Here is an 18,983-nt window from a genome sequence, read left to right on the forward strand (position 1 = left end):
TACCGCGGAACTTGATCATCGGCAGCTTCCTGTCGGTGAAGAAGTGGCTGCTGCGCAAGAAACATCAGATCGAGCTGGCTCGCAAGCGTGGCTGGAAGGGATACTGGGTGTGCCTCAAGGGTACCACCCTGCTGTTCTATCCGTGTGATTCGCGCGAGGGCCGCTCGGTCGAGGCCGCCCCGAAGCATCTGATCATAGTGGACGGGGCGATCATGCAGCCGATACCGGAGCACCCGAAGCGGGACTACATCTTCTGCCTCAGCACGGCGTTCGGCGATGCGTACCTGTTCCAGGCACCGTGCCAGGTGGAGCTGGAGAACTGGGTCAACAGCATACACAGTGCCTGCGCCGCTGCGTTCGCTAGACATCGCGGCAAGACCGGTACGCTGCATCTGCTGCAGGAGGAAATATTCCGCCTCGAGAAAGCAATAGAATCGGTGAGTTGTGTTTTCCCTGGTTATTCCTATCAAACATAGACGCTCAAGGGTTCCCTGGTGATGCACTCCAGAAAGAACTTCAATTCAAGTTCATATCTATGGCGAAAACAATAGAATATCTCCAACATCCAATAGAGTTGGCGAATTTTTCTAAATTACTCTCTAAATTCCTTACGCTTCTCCATCGGTTGATGTTCCAATGTCTAACCCCCGCAAAACACAGGATCACAAGCTCAAGCATATGGCCGACCTGCAGCAGAGCGTTGTCACCGATGCTGACACACGCCACCAGATCCAGCAGCAGATCCTCCAGTGGGAGGAAAACCTCGAACGTCTGCACTGCGAACAGTTCCGGCTGCGCTGCTACATGGCCTCGCTGCAGAACGGCGAGCTGCCCAACCCGAAGTCACTGCTCACGCACGTTTCGCGCCCCACGAAGAACACGCTCAACAAGCTCGGCGTCTTTACGGTTTCGTCGTTCCACGCGTTCATCTGCGCCCGGTCGCCTTCCCTGCTGAACAATCTGCTAGCGGGCCGCGGTGCAACCAAGCGTCGGCCCCCGATTCTGTCCCGGTCGAACAGTGGCTCCAGCCGGCGCTCGATGCAGATCAACTCGCGCGATGAGCCGGAGAAGAGCTACAAGGTGGCGCTGCCAGAAAACACGTTCGCGACGGTGTATCTGCGCGAGGGCATGTCCGTGGAAGAGTTCCTGGCCAGCGCATGCAGCCGGAAGAATCTGAACCCGATGGAACATTTCGTGCGGGTGAAGAAGCGCCGGGATATGGAAGATCACAACTACTTTGTTCCTCACAGAAACGATTTGATTGAAACATATGTAAGTGTGCGGCATGGGTATGGGCCGTTAGGTGGATTTGTTCCGATTGACCAACGCGTCATCTTCCATTTTTCAGCTACACACCCATGAGGTAGTGGAAGTGTGCGCAAAAATTTTATATCAAGTAGAACTACAACGAACAACGCTCGAGCAGATGTGGGGCTTCTCGGTGGAGGCGGAGCTGATCGAGAACGCGGACCGGCAGGATGAGCTGTGCTGCTACGTGAGCCGGGTCGAGGACAAGAGTGTTGCCATGCAGAACGGTATGTCTGGCAGGGTTTTTTTTTTGCCAATACCCGACGCCATGTCTTATCATTCCCATCGGTTTCTCCTAGGTGTCATTAAAGGTGATGAAATAATTGTGATAAACGGTGCAATCGTTTCCGACCTGGACATGATGTACTTGGAAAGTGTGCTTCAGGAAGAACAAGCCTTATGCATGATGATGAGGTGGGTGATTCCAGCTTCTTCAACACCAATCTTTCCCACCCCTTTTGACTAATCGAATTATCTTCCCTTCTCCGACCGATCCGAATGCCACCAGATCTTCCCGCACGGAACCACCGGATCTCGTCGGCATCATGCGCTCTACCGACGATATTATCGAATCGCTCGTGTGTCCACCACCACCATCGGATCCACCAGTTATCAGCGAGGAGATGATATCGGGCCTAATCGTTCCCGCACCGGGCTGGCGTAAGTATCCTTCGCAAAATGCTTCACAAACATTCACTTGCCGCTCGCCTTACGCTTTGTGCGTTGTCGTTGTTTTACGCCAAATCACATTTCCTACCTTTTTGGGCTCTTTTTTCTATCGAATGACGTTCAAAGGACGTTCGTGTATTGCAGGCAAGGAGGTCTACTCACCCGAGGTCGAAAGCTCTCCCGCACCATCCTCCAACGATCCGCATCTGTCAGCGATGGACCGGTCAAAGCCGTCGTCACGCACCAGCAGCTTTGAGATTGAGAATCTGCTCAAATCAGCGGAACAGGTAACCGGTTTCTGCCGATCGCCACAGGAGACGCGTAAATCTAGCCCAACCGGTTCGGTCGCCTCGTCCGTCTCGAACGTCATGTTGACTCCGTCGCGTCAGCTAACCGATGCCGAGAAGCTGCGCAAGGTTATACTCGAGCTGGTTGACACCGAGAAATCGTACGTTAAGGTAAGTGTTCTTGGAGAAAATTTTCTTCAAGATTGCTTCTAACCGACCAATTATTCGCACTCCATTAGCATCTGAACAATCTGCTCGAGTACTATCTGGAGCCGCTGAAACGTGAAACATTCCTGTCGAACGCTGAAATCACCGCACTGTTCGGCAATATTCAGGAGATTGTTACATTCCAGCGTCAGTTCTTGAACAACCTCGAGGAAGCGCTTGATCTCGAGCCCGACTTCCATCAGCTGGAGCATCCTAGTCAGTTTAAGGTACAGAATTCGCTTTCACTCGTGCATAGAACCGGCTTTCTTCAAGATTCTTTTCGTTTGTCCCGTTGCCCTTTAGAACGTACTGTTTGCCATCGGGTCAGCATTTTTGTACTACGTCAACCACTTCAAGCTGTACTCGTCCTTCTGTGCCAGTCACAGCAAGGCACAGAAAGTGCTGCATCCAAGTAAGTGTGTCCCCTTTTATTGGTAAATCCACATTATCCGCATTATCATGAGCCCCTTTAACTACCCTCCCCAACGCAGATGAAGGCAATCAGGCACTGCAAGAGTTCCTGGCCGCTAGAAACCCGAAGCAACAGCACAGCAGCACACTGGAGTCGTTCCTCATCAAACCGATTCAGCGCATCCTCAAGTACCCGCTGCTACTGCAGCAGCTTCGCAACCTGACCGACCCGAACGCGGCCGAACATCTGCACCTGGTCGAGGCACTCAAGGGCATGGAGAAGGTCGCCGAGCACATCAACGAAATGCAGCGCATCCACGAGGAGTACGGTGCGATCTTCGACCATCTGTTCCGTCAGCACCAGAAGTCCTGCAAGCAACCGATCGATCTCAGCCCTGGTAGTATGGACGCAACCTGTCCCCTCAATCGATTTTTTGCCCCAATTTTGTGTTTACGTTTTGTGCGCATAATTTTTGCTGTTTTCAACTTCCTCTCGATTACCCTGTTGGCATTATAACAGATCTACAATTTTGCCCTCTCTTACCCACCAAACGACCTAGGTGATCTGCTCTACTATGGTGGCGTCGAGTGGCTCAACATTAGCGACTTTCTCGGCAAGATCAAGAAGGGACTGGAGCTGCACGCGATGTGCTTCGTCTTCAAATCGGCTGTCGTGTTCCTGTGCAAGGAGCGCTTGCGTCAGAAGAAAAAGCTCATGGTAAGTTCCCGCTTGTTCCGAAGTTGGTGCATGATGTCCATAAAATCGGGATTTTCGAAATTTTCTTCGACACAGGGAGTTTCGAGCAAGAACGCTACGAACGAGGTGGAGATCATTCGCTACCAGGTGCTGATACCGGTCACCGAGGTGCAGGTAAGGGCTTCCTCCGCCAAGGACATGGACTCCCACTTCCTCTGGGAGCTGATACACCTCCGGTCTCAACTGCAACGCCGATCGGAGAAAGTCTACGTACTATCGAACAGGTAGGAGCGCAACCTTCTTAATCTCCTCGCCAGAATTCGGGGAAAAAAGTTTCTCATTCGATGGATGGAAAGTTTCAATCAAACACACACTCATCCAGCTAACAGTAAGGGAAAAAACAATTTCAACGTCTCAGTCTCGGCATGGATTTTCCCCCATTTGAAGACAAACACGTACACATATGCACTTAAGCTCGGGCCCGGTACACCTTCCGAACCGAACCAACTGCACGGAATAACAGAAATCTATTAATTTAAATCGGATTACGATGCAACTCGTCCTGCAACCGTGCAAGGTAGGGTTTCCTTACACCCGGGAACCCGGTTGGCACAATCTGCGGAGACTGGAAAGTTTCCAATCCAGTCGACCGATGTTTTTCCCCCGGTGCTGTAAGACGGGGCAAAAGTGATTCAATACACTGTTTGCCAAGATCGATGCTGCACGCCATGCGAACGATTTCTTCGTCCGCTCTTCGCAACCAGGGGCTTCGCTATCGCACTCGCAATTTTTGCGGATTAGCAGAGAAGCTTTTTAAGTTAACGTAATAGCGAACTCTCGAACGGAACGATGATTGAAGAAAACAACTTCCACCCTCCGCGCACGGTCTGGTTTCGTTCCGCCGTCTCGGTAATTGACATTCGTTGCTCGATTCAACCCGAGCAGACACAAACATCCTTTATCCTGTTCCCGAGCTAACATGGTACATGGCACGCGAAGAAAATAACGTACTTGGATGAGTGATTGTTTCGCCCGGTTCGGTTCGGTTTTGCCAGCCAAGATGTAGCGTGGTGGTTTGTAGAAGAAAAAGCGGAAATACTTTACACGAGCGTACCACTAGCCCCCGGTTTACAAACTAACCTTACTTCCTTCCATCGAGTGAGCGACGAACATTCCAGCGTGTTTTTGCCGTTTGCTCTGTCCGGAATTAATTTATTCAACCTTCTCGCTCACAACCACAACAGTACCGCCGAGTTTCGTAACGCGTTCCTGAAGACAATCCGGCAGATCATACGGGAAAGCGTTCGCAATATGTCGATACCGTCGCTGAAGAGCATGGGCGGCAGCACGAACTCGATGACGGGCGTCGGAAATTCCTCCGGAAATTCGCAAACTCTCGAGCGACCGAAGCAGCAGGTTTGTTTCGCAAACTTCACCAACTCCGTCCCTGCTGGCTGGCAAAGTTTTTATCGTAACGCTCCCTTTCTCCCTCTTCCACTGTGTAGCCACAGATCATGCAAGGCTCGCAGACGCTTGGCAAACCGAAGAAATCCAAGATCAATCAGCGCCACTCGTCCGGAAACATCGACTACGATAACACGACCTCGGGCAGCCAGGAAGCGGACGATCCGCCGGTCCCACAGTACAGCGGTCAGTTCCGTATGCGCAGCAAGACGGTGGGCGATGTTGGAGGTAAGGCATCAATTCATCCAAACCACAGGCGTGTGTGCTAATGTCCTGTGGATACATCGTCCATGTCTTCCCGCCCATCTAGAACAAGTTGCAGCCTGCCGACGAAACATGAGCGAGCGGGAGCAAGAAAAACCGGACCCGGGTACGAAGTCGGAGGGCGAGGATGATTCCCAGCAGGGTACGGTCAAGCCGAAATCGTCCCTTGGCAAAACACCGAATCATCTAACGCTGAGGTAAGTGTTTTCCTCCCGCTCACGAAACCGTTCTGCCAAACTTGAGCGTTTGATCCTAATGTTGCCAAAACCCGTGTGCCCGCTCTTTCCCGCACGTTCGGACACAGCACCACCAGCACGCTCTCGGTGGGCAGCACGGGCAGCCAGGCGCGTCTGATACAGTCGTCCCATCCGCCGGCCACCTACCATCCGGTACTGATGAAGGATCTAGGTAAGCGACTTTCTCCCAGTAGCGATAAGAGTGTTGTAGAGATGTTTGAACCGACGGCCGGCCCAAGCGCCACCGAACAGCGACCGAACCAAACCGACCAAGCGGACAATGCGATGGATAAGCATCTCAAGAACCTCAATCTCGACAGTCTGATAGAGACGGACATAGTAGAGTACATGGAGAATCTGAAGGAGAAGCATCTAGAGAGCGAACTGACCGTGCAGGGTAGTAGTGACAGCACCGTTCCCTCACAGCCGGGCAGTGTTACGCCGGCAGTAGTTGCCTCACCGCCACCAGTAGCACGCTCGCCACCGACCACTGACACTGCTACCGTTACACAACAGACACAACAGACCGTACAGCACCCGAGAACCGTTACGTCTCCACCCCAAATTTCGTACTCCTCCTCCCCGAACAAGTCCCAACCCGTTTCCTCCACCGAATCACCCGGCCAGCAAGAGTTCCAATCGTCCAGCTCGGGGTCGGGCAAAAGCGATGACAGCTGCTCGGAACACACGGGCGAGAAACCGTCACCGGCGGGCGCTACCAAGGAACGGCTCAGCTCGTCCGAGGGTGACGGTGGCTCTCAGCCCGAGCAGCGCTACACGCTGAGTGCATCGTCAGCGAACTCCTCGCCTGATGGTACGCTGAGCCCGAAGCTGGAGAAAACTAAATCGCCCAAGCGCATGAAATCGGTCGAGCGCGAAAAGAGCCCCATACGTATCATAAAGATCAAGTCACCGAGAAACAGCATCGACATCGAGCGGCACGTACGTATCGAGAAGAGCCCGGACAGGGCACGGCGTGCTTCCAGCCCAAGTGCTGCAGCTGCAGCTGCTGGTGCGCCGGGCAAGAAAGCTTCCGAGGGTGGAATACTGAAGAAGAAGCAACCGAATGCAGGAGGTATCGTTGGCGGAATTCTGAAGCGCTCTTCCAGTCCCTCGGTCGGTAGTAAACCGTCGGAAAGTTCGGACAGTACGGCGTCGAAAACGGACGCTAACCTATCCTCCGATTATGAGCAATATCAAACGGCTACCGGTAATCGGTGCTATCTGTCGCTGTCCAGCGAATATCTCGGCGTCGAGAAGGACTATCCACATATCTATCAGAACACGCGCGAAGAGAAGGTACGCCGGGCGAAGCGTAGCGCATCCGTTGGGAGCACCGAGCGGATGCGCTCGATGGAGGGCTATGAATCTTCCTGTGGGTACTCGCCAAACACGAGCTTCGATGCTTCCTCGGTTGAGGGTAGTAAGAAGAGGTACAGCATCTCCTCGGAACGCTCCAACAACGATTACCGGAAGTCGTACAGTCGCTCTAGCTCACCGCTTAACGTATACAGCCGCGATGTGTCCCCGAGCCGTTGCTATGCACGTGGACTCTCGCCCCAAACTTCCCTGACGCGAGGGCTTTCCCTATCGCCTCAGTCCTCCTTCAAAGGAATCTCCCCGCAGAGTTCGTTCAGCCGAGGTCCCTCGCCTCAGCGTGGCTACAATAGCCGCGGACCATCGCCACAGCGCTCGGGACACACGAGCCGTGGCGCTTCCCCGATGCGTGGTGGATACTATCGCGGTAGTACGTCACCGCACAGCTACGGCCGAGGTTTATCGCCTCAGCAAAGCTACAGCAGCCGTGGTCCTTCCCCGACCCGTACCGGATACCCCCGTGGATTGTCGCCTCAGCGTCGCGGAAGTCGCCATTACTCGCCCCCGAAAGATCACCACCGTGGTGGAGTTTCTCCGCAACGGTTCTACAGCCGGGTTCCTTCCCCCGAGCGGCACTACGAACGACCCCGAGGTCCAATGCCCATTCCCAAGAGTCATAGTCGCGGTGCCTCACCGCAACGCACGTACCGGTTGACGCCATCCCGGTCGATTGATAGCTCCTCGTTTCTGGATTACGATGAAAACCCGAACCTGCATTACGCTCGCATCGAGCACGACCGGCGCACCTACCAGCAGCAGCACCAGCAGCAACTGCAACAGCAGCAACACCAGCAACATCACATGCAGCAGCAGCACCAGCAGTACGCTTCCCAGCCGCACGCTTCTTGTATGGAGTGTATCATGCAGGACATGAAGCCTCCATAGCAAAAAGCCCGCGCACGGCAGAGTCGTGCGCGGAAGAAATCGTCCCGGGCCAGGCTGTACCATCAGGCCAGCTTCGACAAGTCGCCGTCGTTCGATCACGATGAGATTCACGTTTAAGTTACTGACTCTCTGTTCAATCAACGGTGTGGTGAAAAAAAATACGAATGGAACACAGCAAACCCCTCACAACCCGACTGTCACACCCGTAGCAAGGGTTACAGCACACCAACCGAAAACCAAATACCAGAAACGGCTAAAGCAAATCCCTCGGTTCCAAGCATTAGCATTATCGCTTATGTACCCGTTACATATTGTACCCTATTATGGCTTTGTAGCAGTAAAATCAAAAAACTAAAAATAATCAAAATAGTGAGTGATTGTCCGGATGTCCACGCTTCCGGCACGCACACAGATCAAACACAACCACAGAAGAAAAAATAGTTAATATACCAAATACTACCCATATACATATTAAATACTACTCAAGTACAGGGTTGGAAGCATTCTGACCGATACATTAACCTCATGCATGCAGCACCGATACAGATACACAGACGGGAAGTGAAGAAGAAACTTTAATCAAAATACTGTCACCAAATCAAACCAACCAAGCCTTGCATACTACCCACACACCACACCACGGTGTCATTTCAACGATATGTGGACAACATTTGTGGAGTCGGATCATCCAACGATAGCCCGGTCTTGCGTTACATTAGCACCTGACCGACAAGAGCTCAAGCGAATTCATTCAAATTTGTTGCCAAAAGTGACTCACAGTTTTCGCACCAAACGTCCCAACCAGCCAACGTTGACTTAGCCGGTAGCCTGGCACTGATGCACGACCCAACCGCCGGGTAAGGTATTCAAATTTGCAACAAGTAAACCACACACCATGTTCGCGCCCCTTCTGCGTGTCGGGGGACAATCTGCTTTTTGCCGCGTCCGTTCGCAAACCACCCGAAACCTCCGCCCGACCCTCGGCAAACGATTCTGGCAACACGGGTAAACAACGAACGAACGGATAGGTGAAGCTATTCGAAACGGCTGCTCTTCACGCCACGCGACGGTTTAGGGTAATACGGTTCCCAAAATTAAATTACCGGCAAACCGCAACCGTTGCTGCTTGAAGCGGGAAGTACGCCCGTACCGTACCTTTGCTGGCCGAGATGGCGTGAGAAAATCGAATGACCACGGAAACGAAACTTTCCCGGCAACTGGGGCCAAGGACCCAGGAATTCAATTACGGGCTGCAACGAAACCGCACAGCCCCATCGACGAGCATCGACGATTGACTCTTGTGGCCGTGGTGGTGGGCCAAGGTCTTTGCTGGTCCTTCCCTCCTTCGCCTGCCCCATACTCTTCCCACACGTTTGTTTTAACCACCCCCTCCTACCATCCTACGAGGATGATCCCGAGTTGTGTTGGCTTTGTGTTTGGATACGGTCTTACGTTACAGTGACACTCACACACAAAACACACTCACTGACAACCGCCGGTGAAGGTAGTATGCTGCAGGAAAAATCAAACGACCCGTATACGTACCAATATACCAATAGCTATACGCAGACACACACACACAGAAACACTATATCTAATCAAGCAAAAAGAATTTCAAGTGCAGCCCGTGTTAACCAACGTATCTTCTAATCAAGTACTACTGCGCTATACAGCACCATACCGCATATACATATATGAACCACACGCAGTGTGATAAAAAGAAAACTCCCCTTTCCTGAGAAGTGTACTCCAGTAGAGCAATATTACGAGATGCCAAAGTCTACCAGACAAAAAAAAACAATATCCCCCAAAACAACCGCAAGCAAGAGACATACACCATACATCTAGGGAAAGTGTTAGCCAAACGGATATTCATACTAATATACATACATATACATACCAAAAGTAACAATTGTAATACAGGTGAGTTTATACAAAGATAAAGAGGGAGAGCGAGAGATACAGTAACGCATTAATAGCCAATACAGTACAGTGTTAAAGTAGAGGATCGTAGTAGGGCAAGAACCTTAGCATCAATATTACAAACTGAACCATACTGCAACAACAACAACAACAAAAAACATACTCGAAACAATACTAGTGAAGCTGTCTAACCCTGAGAAAATCTTAGCCAAAAAGAAACACCGCGAATCGATCGATGTCCATGGAATTGATGAACCATCACCTTAACCCGTCTGACAGCACCGATGTGAAGGCTGCTAGGGACTACTGTTACTACTACTATTACCACTACGTTTCAGTTCCAACCAACAGTGAACCCTTGGATGCCTTTTTTGGGGCTCATATTACGTGGCGCAGGGAAGCGAGATGGGCAAAAAACCCCGCACCGTTCCGTGAGGTTCGTCTCGCCCTCGCACGAGCGAGAATATATAGTATAGTATATGAAAAAAGTTGTGATTTTGTGCCAATTATCTTATAAGCCAGGGCCGATACATTCCGATATACATAAACGTATTGATTACCGGTATTTGATATGATAAACAAAAAACGATTTTAATAACTAGCGAATGGCCATGGAATACCAACCAAACCAAACCAAACCAAAAAACGCTCAATGGTTGATGCATAAGCGTTACCTTAATTTTAGGGGAATTGGTTTTTGCTCTTTTCACTGCAGTTTTCTACTACCGGGTGTGACAGGTGCCCCTCTTGTTAAGCCCTTTGTTTTGTGTGTAAGTTTGTTTTGTTAGGACATAATTTATCGATTCACTTAATGATGGTTGTTGCAAGACTTTAAGAGAAAAACTAAAAGCAGTAAACATACGACAATCGGTAAGAACGCACGGAATTTACTACTTCGTGTGCGAGAGTGTGTGTCGCTCTCTCTCTCTGTGTGTGAGTGTGCGTACTTTCGTTGTTAGGCTGTTCCAAGTGTGCCATACTGAACCCGTGTTACAGGCGTTACGATAAAGCGTTACGTTGATCAGTTCGTTTCCGTAGCGCACAGTGCTAGCAATAATTATATGACTGTTTCGATTTTTGGATTGTTTTTTCAATCTGTATTTAATCTCTCTTCTCTTGAGTCGTATTAATTGACTCTAGTAAATATAAAAACATAAACAATGGCGCCTGAAACAGATACAGTACCCGAGGGCGTACGAACGTTAGATGATAGCGTAACGTAATTAAGAGCAGCGAACGTTTTATAAAAATAACTAACCCCACTCCTATTAGCACATTAAGCGACATCGGCAAAGATAGATAGACGACATATTAACGATACGTTCACTGATTGTGCTACGTTCAAAACACACACACACATTTAAACCGATTTTTCAAATCACAAACGATTATTGCTCCGATCAGCTACTCCTGCACGCGCCTCCTGTACCGGGAAACATTTTTAAGCCAAAGCCAAAGCGAGAAACGAAAAGAACCGCAACATGCACTGATTATCTTTAAATCCGAGCTCCGAGCGTTCATAAGTAAAACATTGCACCTAAAAACGGAAACGAAAACGGAAAACCTATTATAACATTAGTATATCTTACACGAGAATTCTATTTTTCTACAAATGCATCTTTTTATCGCTTGGACGGTTAGATAGCTAGTGGTGGCGGTGATGGTGGTGATGGAAATGCTAGCTAGAATTTTAACGAAAGTGTGGAATTAACTTAACAAAAATCAAAAAAACATATTTGTTACACCTTTCGCAACACACACGTCACGTGCCACGGCACGGAACGCCGTGACCTGGAACCGGAGCTATAGGTTGTACGGTGCTTTAGTTAGGCACGAGAGTTTTTCATATTGCTACTATTATAGACTATTTTTCGCTTTTAGTCCACTAAGTACGAACTATCGCAAAACTATCGGGCGCTGGCGTTGTTAACATTTTTGTCTGTTTTTTTTTTATCAGATCAGTAACGTAACGCGAAGTCTTTTAACCGTAGCATCATTAACCAGTTGAACCAGTGGTAGAGTTGTAGTGCGGGTGATGCGATTTTTTTAAAAAGTAGAGGAAATCAACAATTTACCAATGACGTACGGGGAGCTGGTTTGCTCCCGTCTAACCCCTTCCTTTAATAGGTGCTAACTATGCTGCATGCTGCATGCAGTAAGTGCATGCGTACCCTCGAACGATTCCATGACACGAGAGAACACGAGCTACACACTGACGGTTACAACACGTACATGAGGATAGTAATGCAGGTTACTCATCACGCGTTGACGCTTGCCCAAAGACCTAACGAACTGAACAACTACACTAGCAAAGAAAAGATAGCAAAACGAGCGAGATAGAGTGAGAGAAACAGATACCGATACCCACAGCCTTACTTGCAGCGCCTTGCTGTTTTTTTGGTACCGAAACGACTGCGCTGCGATTTGCCCCAAACTAGTAACAAGTCTCCCCGCGTACTTAGGTTTAGCAGTGTAGTTAGTGTATGCGTGGCGAATGTGTCCCCCCCCCCCCCGTTGACTGACGGCTTGCAGCCGATGTAGTTGGTCAGAACTCTCCCATAGCCTCATTAGAGCCCTCGCTCAACCACCGAAACCACGAACCAAAACCCAAACCCGGCACGGCACGATGTAGTGTTGTTCTCCTGTCCATAAGAGACGCTTCGCCGAATTGTTGCTGCCAAAACTTGTATGAGGCGGAACTTAGAAACCTAAAACTGACGCACGAGGGTTCTTGCACGAAAGTGTCCGATGGTTAACACACCTGTTGCATACCTACCGTTAGCTCCTTCTCGGTTCCAAACCTCCAAAACCTCGAATCGGCTATCCTACTTGGGTCCACCAAGATCCTAGTTCCTAGTGTTTTTTTTTTATTCCAGCATTTTCTGATTTTTTTCATATTTATCGACTTCAGAACGTTCTTTTCCATGTTCTTCTACGTCTTTGTTTTCCATTGTATGACTTTTTTTTAGTAATCGCTAGATTCTAGATCGATAGTGTTGTATAAGTACAGCTTTTAGTACAAAACCAAAATAGTCCCGATAGACTGATTGCAATACTCGCGACTGTCCTTACCTTACTAGTGAGCGAAACCACAGTATAACAAAGCTCAATATTAGCAAAGCTCCATTTAGCTAATAAATCACTACGCCCGTCCTAAACCACTAGATCACACCTAGATCGTGATGTACGTAGCTTAGGCAGTAACATTGAACCTTGGTGCAGCTCAAGTACTCATTTTGACATTTCACATCAAACCTTAGCAGTATAGATATCACCAATTCAATACTTCCCCCCCTTACGTCAGCAAAGCGTGTGCGTGTGTACAATGCGCATTCGCCGCTTTAGCAAAGCCACCAAGCAAAGCAAGCATACGAGCTGAAGGTGAGCAATCTTTGCTAAAAACGTAGACTTAACCTTCTTCCACCTGTAGCGCTCACTGTCACAGTACTGTTTTACCCTGTGTTCTGTTGCGTCCACCTGAGCGGAGGTTTGTGGGTTTTCATTGTTTTATGTTATGTTCGATTTTTATTCCTCTTTTTTCTCCTTTTGTTGAGTTTTGTACTCTTTTTAGATTTCCTTCTTTCTTTTTTTATCTATTTCCTATTGCTTTTTATGACTTTTACTCTCTTCATACTTCTAATTTCTTCGGTTTCTTATTGTTTCATCTTCCACATTCCACTTCCACTTTGTTAACCTTCCACCCCATTTCCCAATTTATCCTCCAACTTCTGTAGGTTTTAAGTTAAGTTTAGCTGAAATTGGATGTATTAAAAATTGCAACAAACAAAAAAGAAACCTACTAAATTTAAACAACACAAAAACCGAAAATAAAATCAACACCAAAACAAAGAAAGCGAAAGCTACACTGATTTGGTAGACTGAAAACAAAACAAAAATTGAAAAAAAAAACCCAAAACTAAAACATCTCATACAAAACAACTCCACAACAAAACAAACAAAAACCAATCCCAACCAAACTCTTATAAACAAACCCCCCAACAACAAAAAAAAACACAACCATTCGAACAATGTCATTAAATCTGGCCATTTGTTTTTCTTTTTTAATTGTAGGATCCCCGGTGTGGAAGCCTAGAGACATGATTAGTTTAAGTGACGCCCCGTCGACATCACGTAAAGATGAAAGTAAATAAAACTTTTCTCTCGATTACTACTCATCCCTCATCTTTCGAAGCAAACAAAGCGAGCAAACCAAACAAACAGAAAAAATGCCACATTCAAGCAAGTAAAGCCACCCTTGCCCTCCTTTCCCACAACCCTAACCCCTAGCAACTGCAAACACCCAGAGCAGAGGTTCGAGCCCCGAGAGGCTTACCGATTCGACTCGATTGCGAGTTCCATGATGAGCCACGCACACACGCTCAAAAGCGTTCAAGGATGCAGCTCCGATCGGTGGGAATGATGGGAGAGCAATAGCGCTGCGGACAACCATTTGTAACGCAATCCCGTTACCCCGGGTTGCGAAGGCTTTAGGTGCGCATTGTGCGGATTACTGTGAGGTGACGGGTACCTTGCCCGTCAAGGATAGTTGGGGAAGGGAATTTTTAAGTACTAAGTTTAGGACGAATGGCAGGACTTCTTCAAAGTACACTGCAGCAGAGCAAAATCAGGTTGGAAAACAGAGTATAGATGAAGCTCACAGGTTCTCTTAGCCTATTAAGTTCGACTATGGTTATGGTTATTGTGTAGATCATACCATGCAACAGCAGACCGAACGGAGCAGCGAGCAGTGGATAGGAGCAGTGTGTTTTCTAACCGATAGTAGATATCTAGCGAACGAACTGGACGTGATGATGTCCCGTGGAACCCTCTCTATCTGCCGACTTCCTACGAGTGAACGGATGTGTCCCGCGGGTACCTCCGTTTTCCCATCACCCCTACCTACTCATTCATTCCCCTTTTCTAAGACGCACGCGAAGTAAACGCGAGGATCGACTCACACAGCCCGACACAGAAAAGGACACTAATGCACTAATGGCACAAAACGTCAAGAAAGGCAAGCAAAACTGAGAGATATCAACTGAAAACGGATGCGCAGATACAGCTGTCAAAAACCCCTTTCCTCGCGGGGGTCTGGGAAGTCGGGGTATTGGAACGATTTTCGCAACCTCACACACACACACAGACAACAGCAGCCCGAGTACTTAAGGTAAATGTGGCACGGTTTTTGGGCTGCACGTAGGCAACCATTGTTTGTTAATCACGTAAGCGTAATCGATAGTGAAATGGTTCAAACACCGTACGGAGTTTTGGTCCCGCAACGGTGGCCAAATGAAGTAGAAAAGCGAGAGAGCAAAAGAGCGAAAAGAAGAAGAAGAAGAAGAAGAACGAAACAAAATCCGTGTTTGTATTAGCGATAATGAAAACAAAGAAAAACCCGATAACGAGCAGCGTTGAACCTAGAAACCTAGTGAATGAATTATCTTGCAAATTGCGATAGAGAAAGTATTACTGTTTCACACGGCACTCACCGACACACGGACAAAACTAGCGACACAATGAGTAACAATTACTAAACAAAATCACACTTACACACACAAAAACACTAAATCAAGCGAACGTACCAGAGAAAATACTACCCCCTTTATACAAACATGACAGCAACCAGACATGACAACACAACGTGCTAAGAGGAGAGAACAACAACAAACGAATCATAAACGTCAAACGGTGGAGATACTTTTGTGAAAAGGGATAGTAAATGATGAGCTCCACATACACACACATACAGTTGTTAATGTGTGGGTGTGCGCGGGTGTTACGAGCAAGCAAGCAAGCAGATAGAGCGAGAGAATGAACGTAAGAAAAAAACAATTGTTTCGAACTTTGTTTTTACCATTTTTTGATCATTTTTAATCCTAAAAACAATAGAATTTAAAACAATCTAAACCTGTATAATCGAGTGAAAGAATGAAAGCTCGTCTTCGGAAAGCGAGCAGCTAGCGAGTGTCGAGGGGAAAATAGTAATTTAAAGAGGAAAAACACACAAAACGATACAAAGACACTACAACACCCTTCCTTCGGCAAAAAGAAGCAAACTAAACGAAAAAAAAACTACCTTCCCCCCGTAGTACGTAAAGCAAGGAGAAAGTCACTCTCTATCGAAACTACTATCTAAACTGCTCCGATTCGTTGTTGTGAAAACGAGTTGCGTACTGTTTTAGCTAGGGCGTTTCGGACGTGTTTCTGTTTCTGGCCTGCGCAAGCACACACTCTCAGCCCAGTTCGTGCCCCCGTTTTATCTGCCTGTTGGGCACACTGATGGGCCAACACGGGAAAGACGGGAACCGATCGTACTGAACCCCTGCTAGCCCAACAACCAAACGAAAGACGAATGATGGTAGCGAAACGGACGCTACGGAAACGACACTATCCGGTCCGGATAGGCACGAAAGCAAGTGTAGTGTGATCTGTGAAGAGCCAGGACACGACAACAGACTCTCACACACACACATAAACTAACGTTAAAATGGTGTAAGCCACAAATGTAGTACCATTCACCACACGACAACAACCTACATGTACGATGGAAAAGGGAATTGAATTTTATAACAAACAAAAGTAAATTTAAAAAATTAAGCCAAACTAACAGATAGAAAGGGAGGAAAAACCAAACCAAACAAAACAAACACTCACACAAACAAATACTCAAACGAAGCTCGAACCGGAACAACTAGCAGCAAATAAGGATAAAGCAACATCAACTACAGACAAGCAGCAAAACAAAAGAAGGGGAAAACAGAAGAAAGCAAAACCTACAAAACAACAATATAAAAGCAAAATCTATACAAAATTACTAAAACACTACTAAAACTACTAAATACTAACGATTATTATGATTATGAACCACACATTCCCACAATTCATGTACACACACATATGACAAACACACACGTACATACAAAATGCACATGAATAAAACATGAATGAAAAAACACACTCACACATACAAATACACACGCACGCACACGTAATGTAGACCGATTACAAGATTATAACACAACACGTTATTCGAATTTGTTATGATCATTTTTACTTTGCTTGATTTGTGTTCGCTTTTTCTTTTTTTTCCTTTCTTTTCATATTTTCTAGTATTTTACTGTTCATCGTTTTGTTTCATTTCCCTTTTTCATATCTTTTCTTACTGGTTTTTGCTGTTTCTATGTTTCTTACCAATTCTTTTTTCATAATTAATATTAAAATTGCATCAAGAGTAATCGAACTTAAAATTAAAATACAAACTCACCACACCACACAAACACACACACACTAACAATTAAGATATTTGCAACAAAAGAAAACCCCCTTACACATACTTAGAACAATGCAACAACACAAAAACGTTGACAGTTGATAGAAATATATTAGTTAAATAAACAGGTAAACCACGAACGGTAGTCAGACAGTCAGTCGGGCAGACAGTTTGGGTGCACACTCACCCAACCAACAACTCTAGGAACCGTTGTTGCGCAATTCCAACCCCATTATGCCCAATATTTCCGCACTCACTTGCAGGCATTTAGGAGTTTTAATACACACGTCGCGTTTCCTATCGATGGGGGAGCGCATCGGTAGAAGCATACCATAACAACAACAACAAAAAAGCCAAAGCGTTTCAGCACATCGATTTGGTTTGTTGTTCAGTGTGTGTGTTCATTTGAGATAATAATGTTTGAATTGAGTTGAGAATTGCGGGAGCCTTAAAGAGATACGATCGATTGTGCTAAGGATCGTACCATCACGCACCTGCAAGAAGGATCGCGAAGGGTAGGATCGCTTCCTTCGTACGGTGGTATGGAAGCGAGCGACGGTGTTCCATTTTTTAAGTCCGTGTCTGTATTAGTTATCTCCCACATACACGATCTACGTACGTTTACATACTCACCACTTCCTTCAGTCCGACGTTCTAGTCTAACGAATGCAGCAAGCAAAAGCAGAAAAAAAGAAGCAAACACTCAACACAAGGAACCACGAATCTTACATTGAGAAAAAAAACGACCCTGTGCCAATTATTGATAAGATTACTAGCGATGATACATTGGATGGTACGAAGCCAAAGGAAGAAGTGCATGCAATCTGTACTCGAAACAAAATCACACACACACACCTTCACAAATACAAACACGCAAAGACGAATTTCCTAGCAAGAGCAGACAAAACAACTCTTAACGAAGCGAAAGAAGGAGAGAGAGAGGGAGAGAAAAATAATAAATTAATAACACCTAGCAAAAAGTGAGTGAAATCCGCGAAAAAAAAACTAACACAAACACACACGTTCTTTGTATACTTCCCGTTTTTTCTGTCCGTACTTTTGTTGACGACATAAGCGTTGATATACTAATAAAAACCAAACAAAACCAAACTAAAAAAACACTAAAAAAAAACTCATTTTACCCGCAAAACTAACTTTAAGCGTCGGGCACTTGCCGGCACCCCTAGCAAACAATCCTCGAACAGGACGAAGCGAAAGAGAGCTAGAGAGAAAACAATCGTGGAAAACATGAAAGTAAGTCTAGTTAGTCAGCAAGGACAGACAGTAAGAGAGGTGAAACTAGAAAACACGACACACAAACAAAACAAAACTAGAAATTCAATAAAGTGAAACATAAAATGAGAAGGAAAAGGTGTGACAACAAAAGAGTTGACAAAAACGAACGAAAAGGCAAACAACCGAACGTCAGCAAAACGTGCTCCAGACATGGCCACACTTCCATGGGTCGAAGGAAGCAAGGTGCCCAGAAAGAGGGCCAAACCCGTAGCCTGACACCAGTTTTGTTGAGTTGGATTTTGTACTCCTTTGGAAATGTCTAAGTATTCAATAAAGATAATGTAAACACCTGACACACAGTACAGACACATACATGCACACTTCAAACATACACACAGTTACGCACAGCCCATCAAAGTAGCAAAGGAATGCTGCGGGAAGCATTCAAGCAAAAAATGAAACACACACACATACACACACAAGAAACAATGGGTTGAACGAACGAAATAGAACGCAAAGAAGGCAAAACAGGCAAACAAAACAAACAAGCTGGGTGGTGGCGAAAACCACCAAAACATGCAGCATTATGAAACACACACTCAAACCACAACAACAAACAACAACAAAAAACAATGTTCTGAAGTCGTTAAGAATATGTGTGGGTTATCAGTGTTTAACTATGAAAGAAACTATTTTTATTGAAGGTTTTTAAATTAAAAGGTAAGTGAGCTAACTGAAAGAAAACAAAA

At 46.8% G+C, this 18,983-nt stretch overlaps 1 protein-coding gene across 7 annotated transcripts in view; it reads left to right on the forward strand.

The window, feature by feature from the left end:
- Window positions 1-18,889, forward strand: part of LOC118514360 — a 90,016-nt gene extending 71,127 nt beyond the window's left edge. For 3 of the 7 annotated variants that reach the window (XM_036061186.1, XM_036061188.1, XM_036061184.1), the window contains 16 exons: window positions 26-437; window positions 661-1,272; window positions 1,349-1,535; window positions 1,608-1,722; window positions 1,817-1,968; window positions 2,122-2,435; window positions 2,504-2,698; window positions 2,775-2,883; window positions 2,963-3,280; window positions 3,443-3,600; window positions 3,676-3,863; window positions 4,824-4,995; window positions 5,085-5,271; window positions 5,354-5,504; window positions 5,612-5,715; window positions 13,800-18,889. In XM_036061186.1, the coding sequence (XP_035917079.1) occupies window positions 26-437; window positions 661-1,272; window positions 1,349-1,535; window positions 1,608-1,722; window positions 1,817-1,968; window positions 2,122-2,435; window positions 2,504-2,698; window positions 2,775-2,883; window positions 2,963-3,280; window positions 3,443-3,600; window positions 3,676-3,863; window positions 4,824-4,995; window positions 5,085-5,271; window positions 5,354-5,504; window positions 5,612-5,715; window positions 13,800-13,879 (3,454 nt within the window). In that variant the 3' untranslated portion in view covers window positions 13,880-18,889. Of the gene's footprint in view, window positions 1-25; window positions 438-660; window positions 1,273-1,348; window positions 1,536-1,607; window positions 1,723-1,816; window positions 1,969-2,103; window positions 2,436-2,503; window positions 2,699-2,774; window positions 2,884-2,962; window positions 3,284-3,442; window positions 3,601-3,675; window positions 3,864-4,823; window positions 4,996-5,084; window positions 5,272-5,353; window positions 5,505-5,611; window positions 5,716-13,799 lie in introns of all 7 variants that reach the window. The other 4 variants (XM_036061185.1, XM_036061183.1, XM_036061187.1 and 1 more) reach the window with 3 other exon arrangements.
- The last annotated feature ends 94 nt before the right edge of the window (window positions 18,890-18,983 follow it).

This window comes from Anopheles stephensi, chromosome 3 (assembly GCF_013141755.1).
Source record: "Anopheles stephensi strain Indian chromosome 3, UCI_ANSTEP_V1.0, whole genome shotgun sequence".
Taxonomy (NCBI): Eukaryota; Metazoa; Arthropoda; class Insecta; order Diptera; family Culicidae; genus Anopheles; species Anopheles stephensi.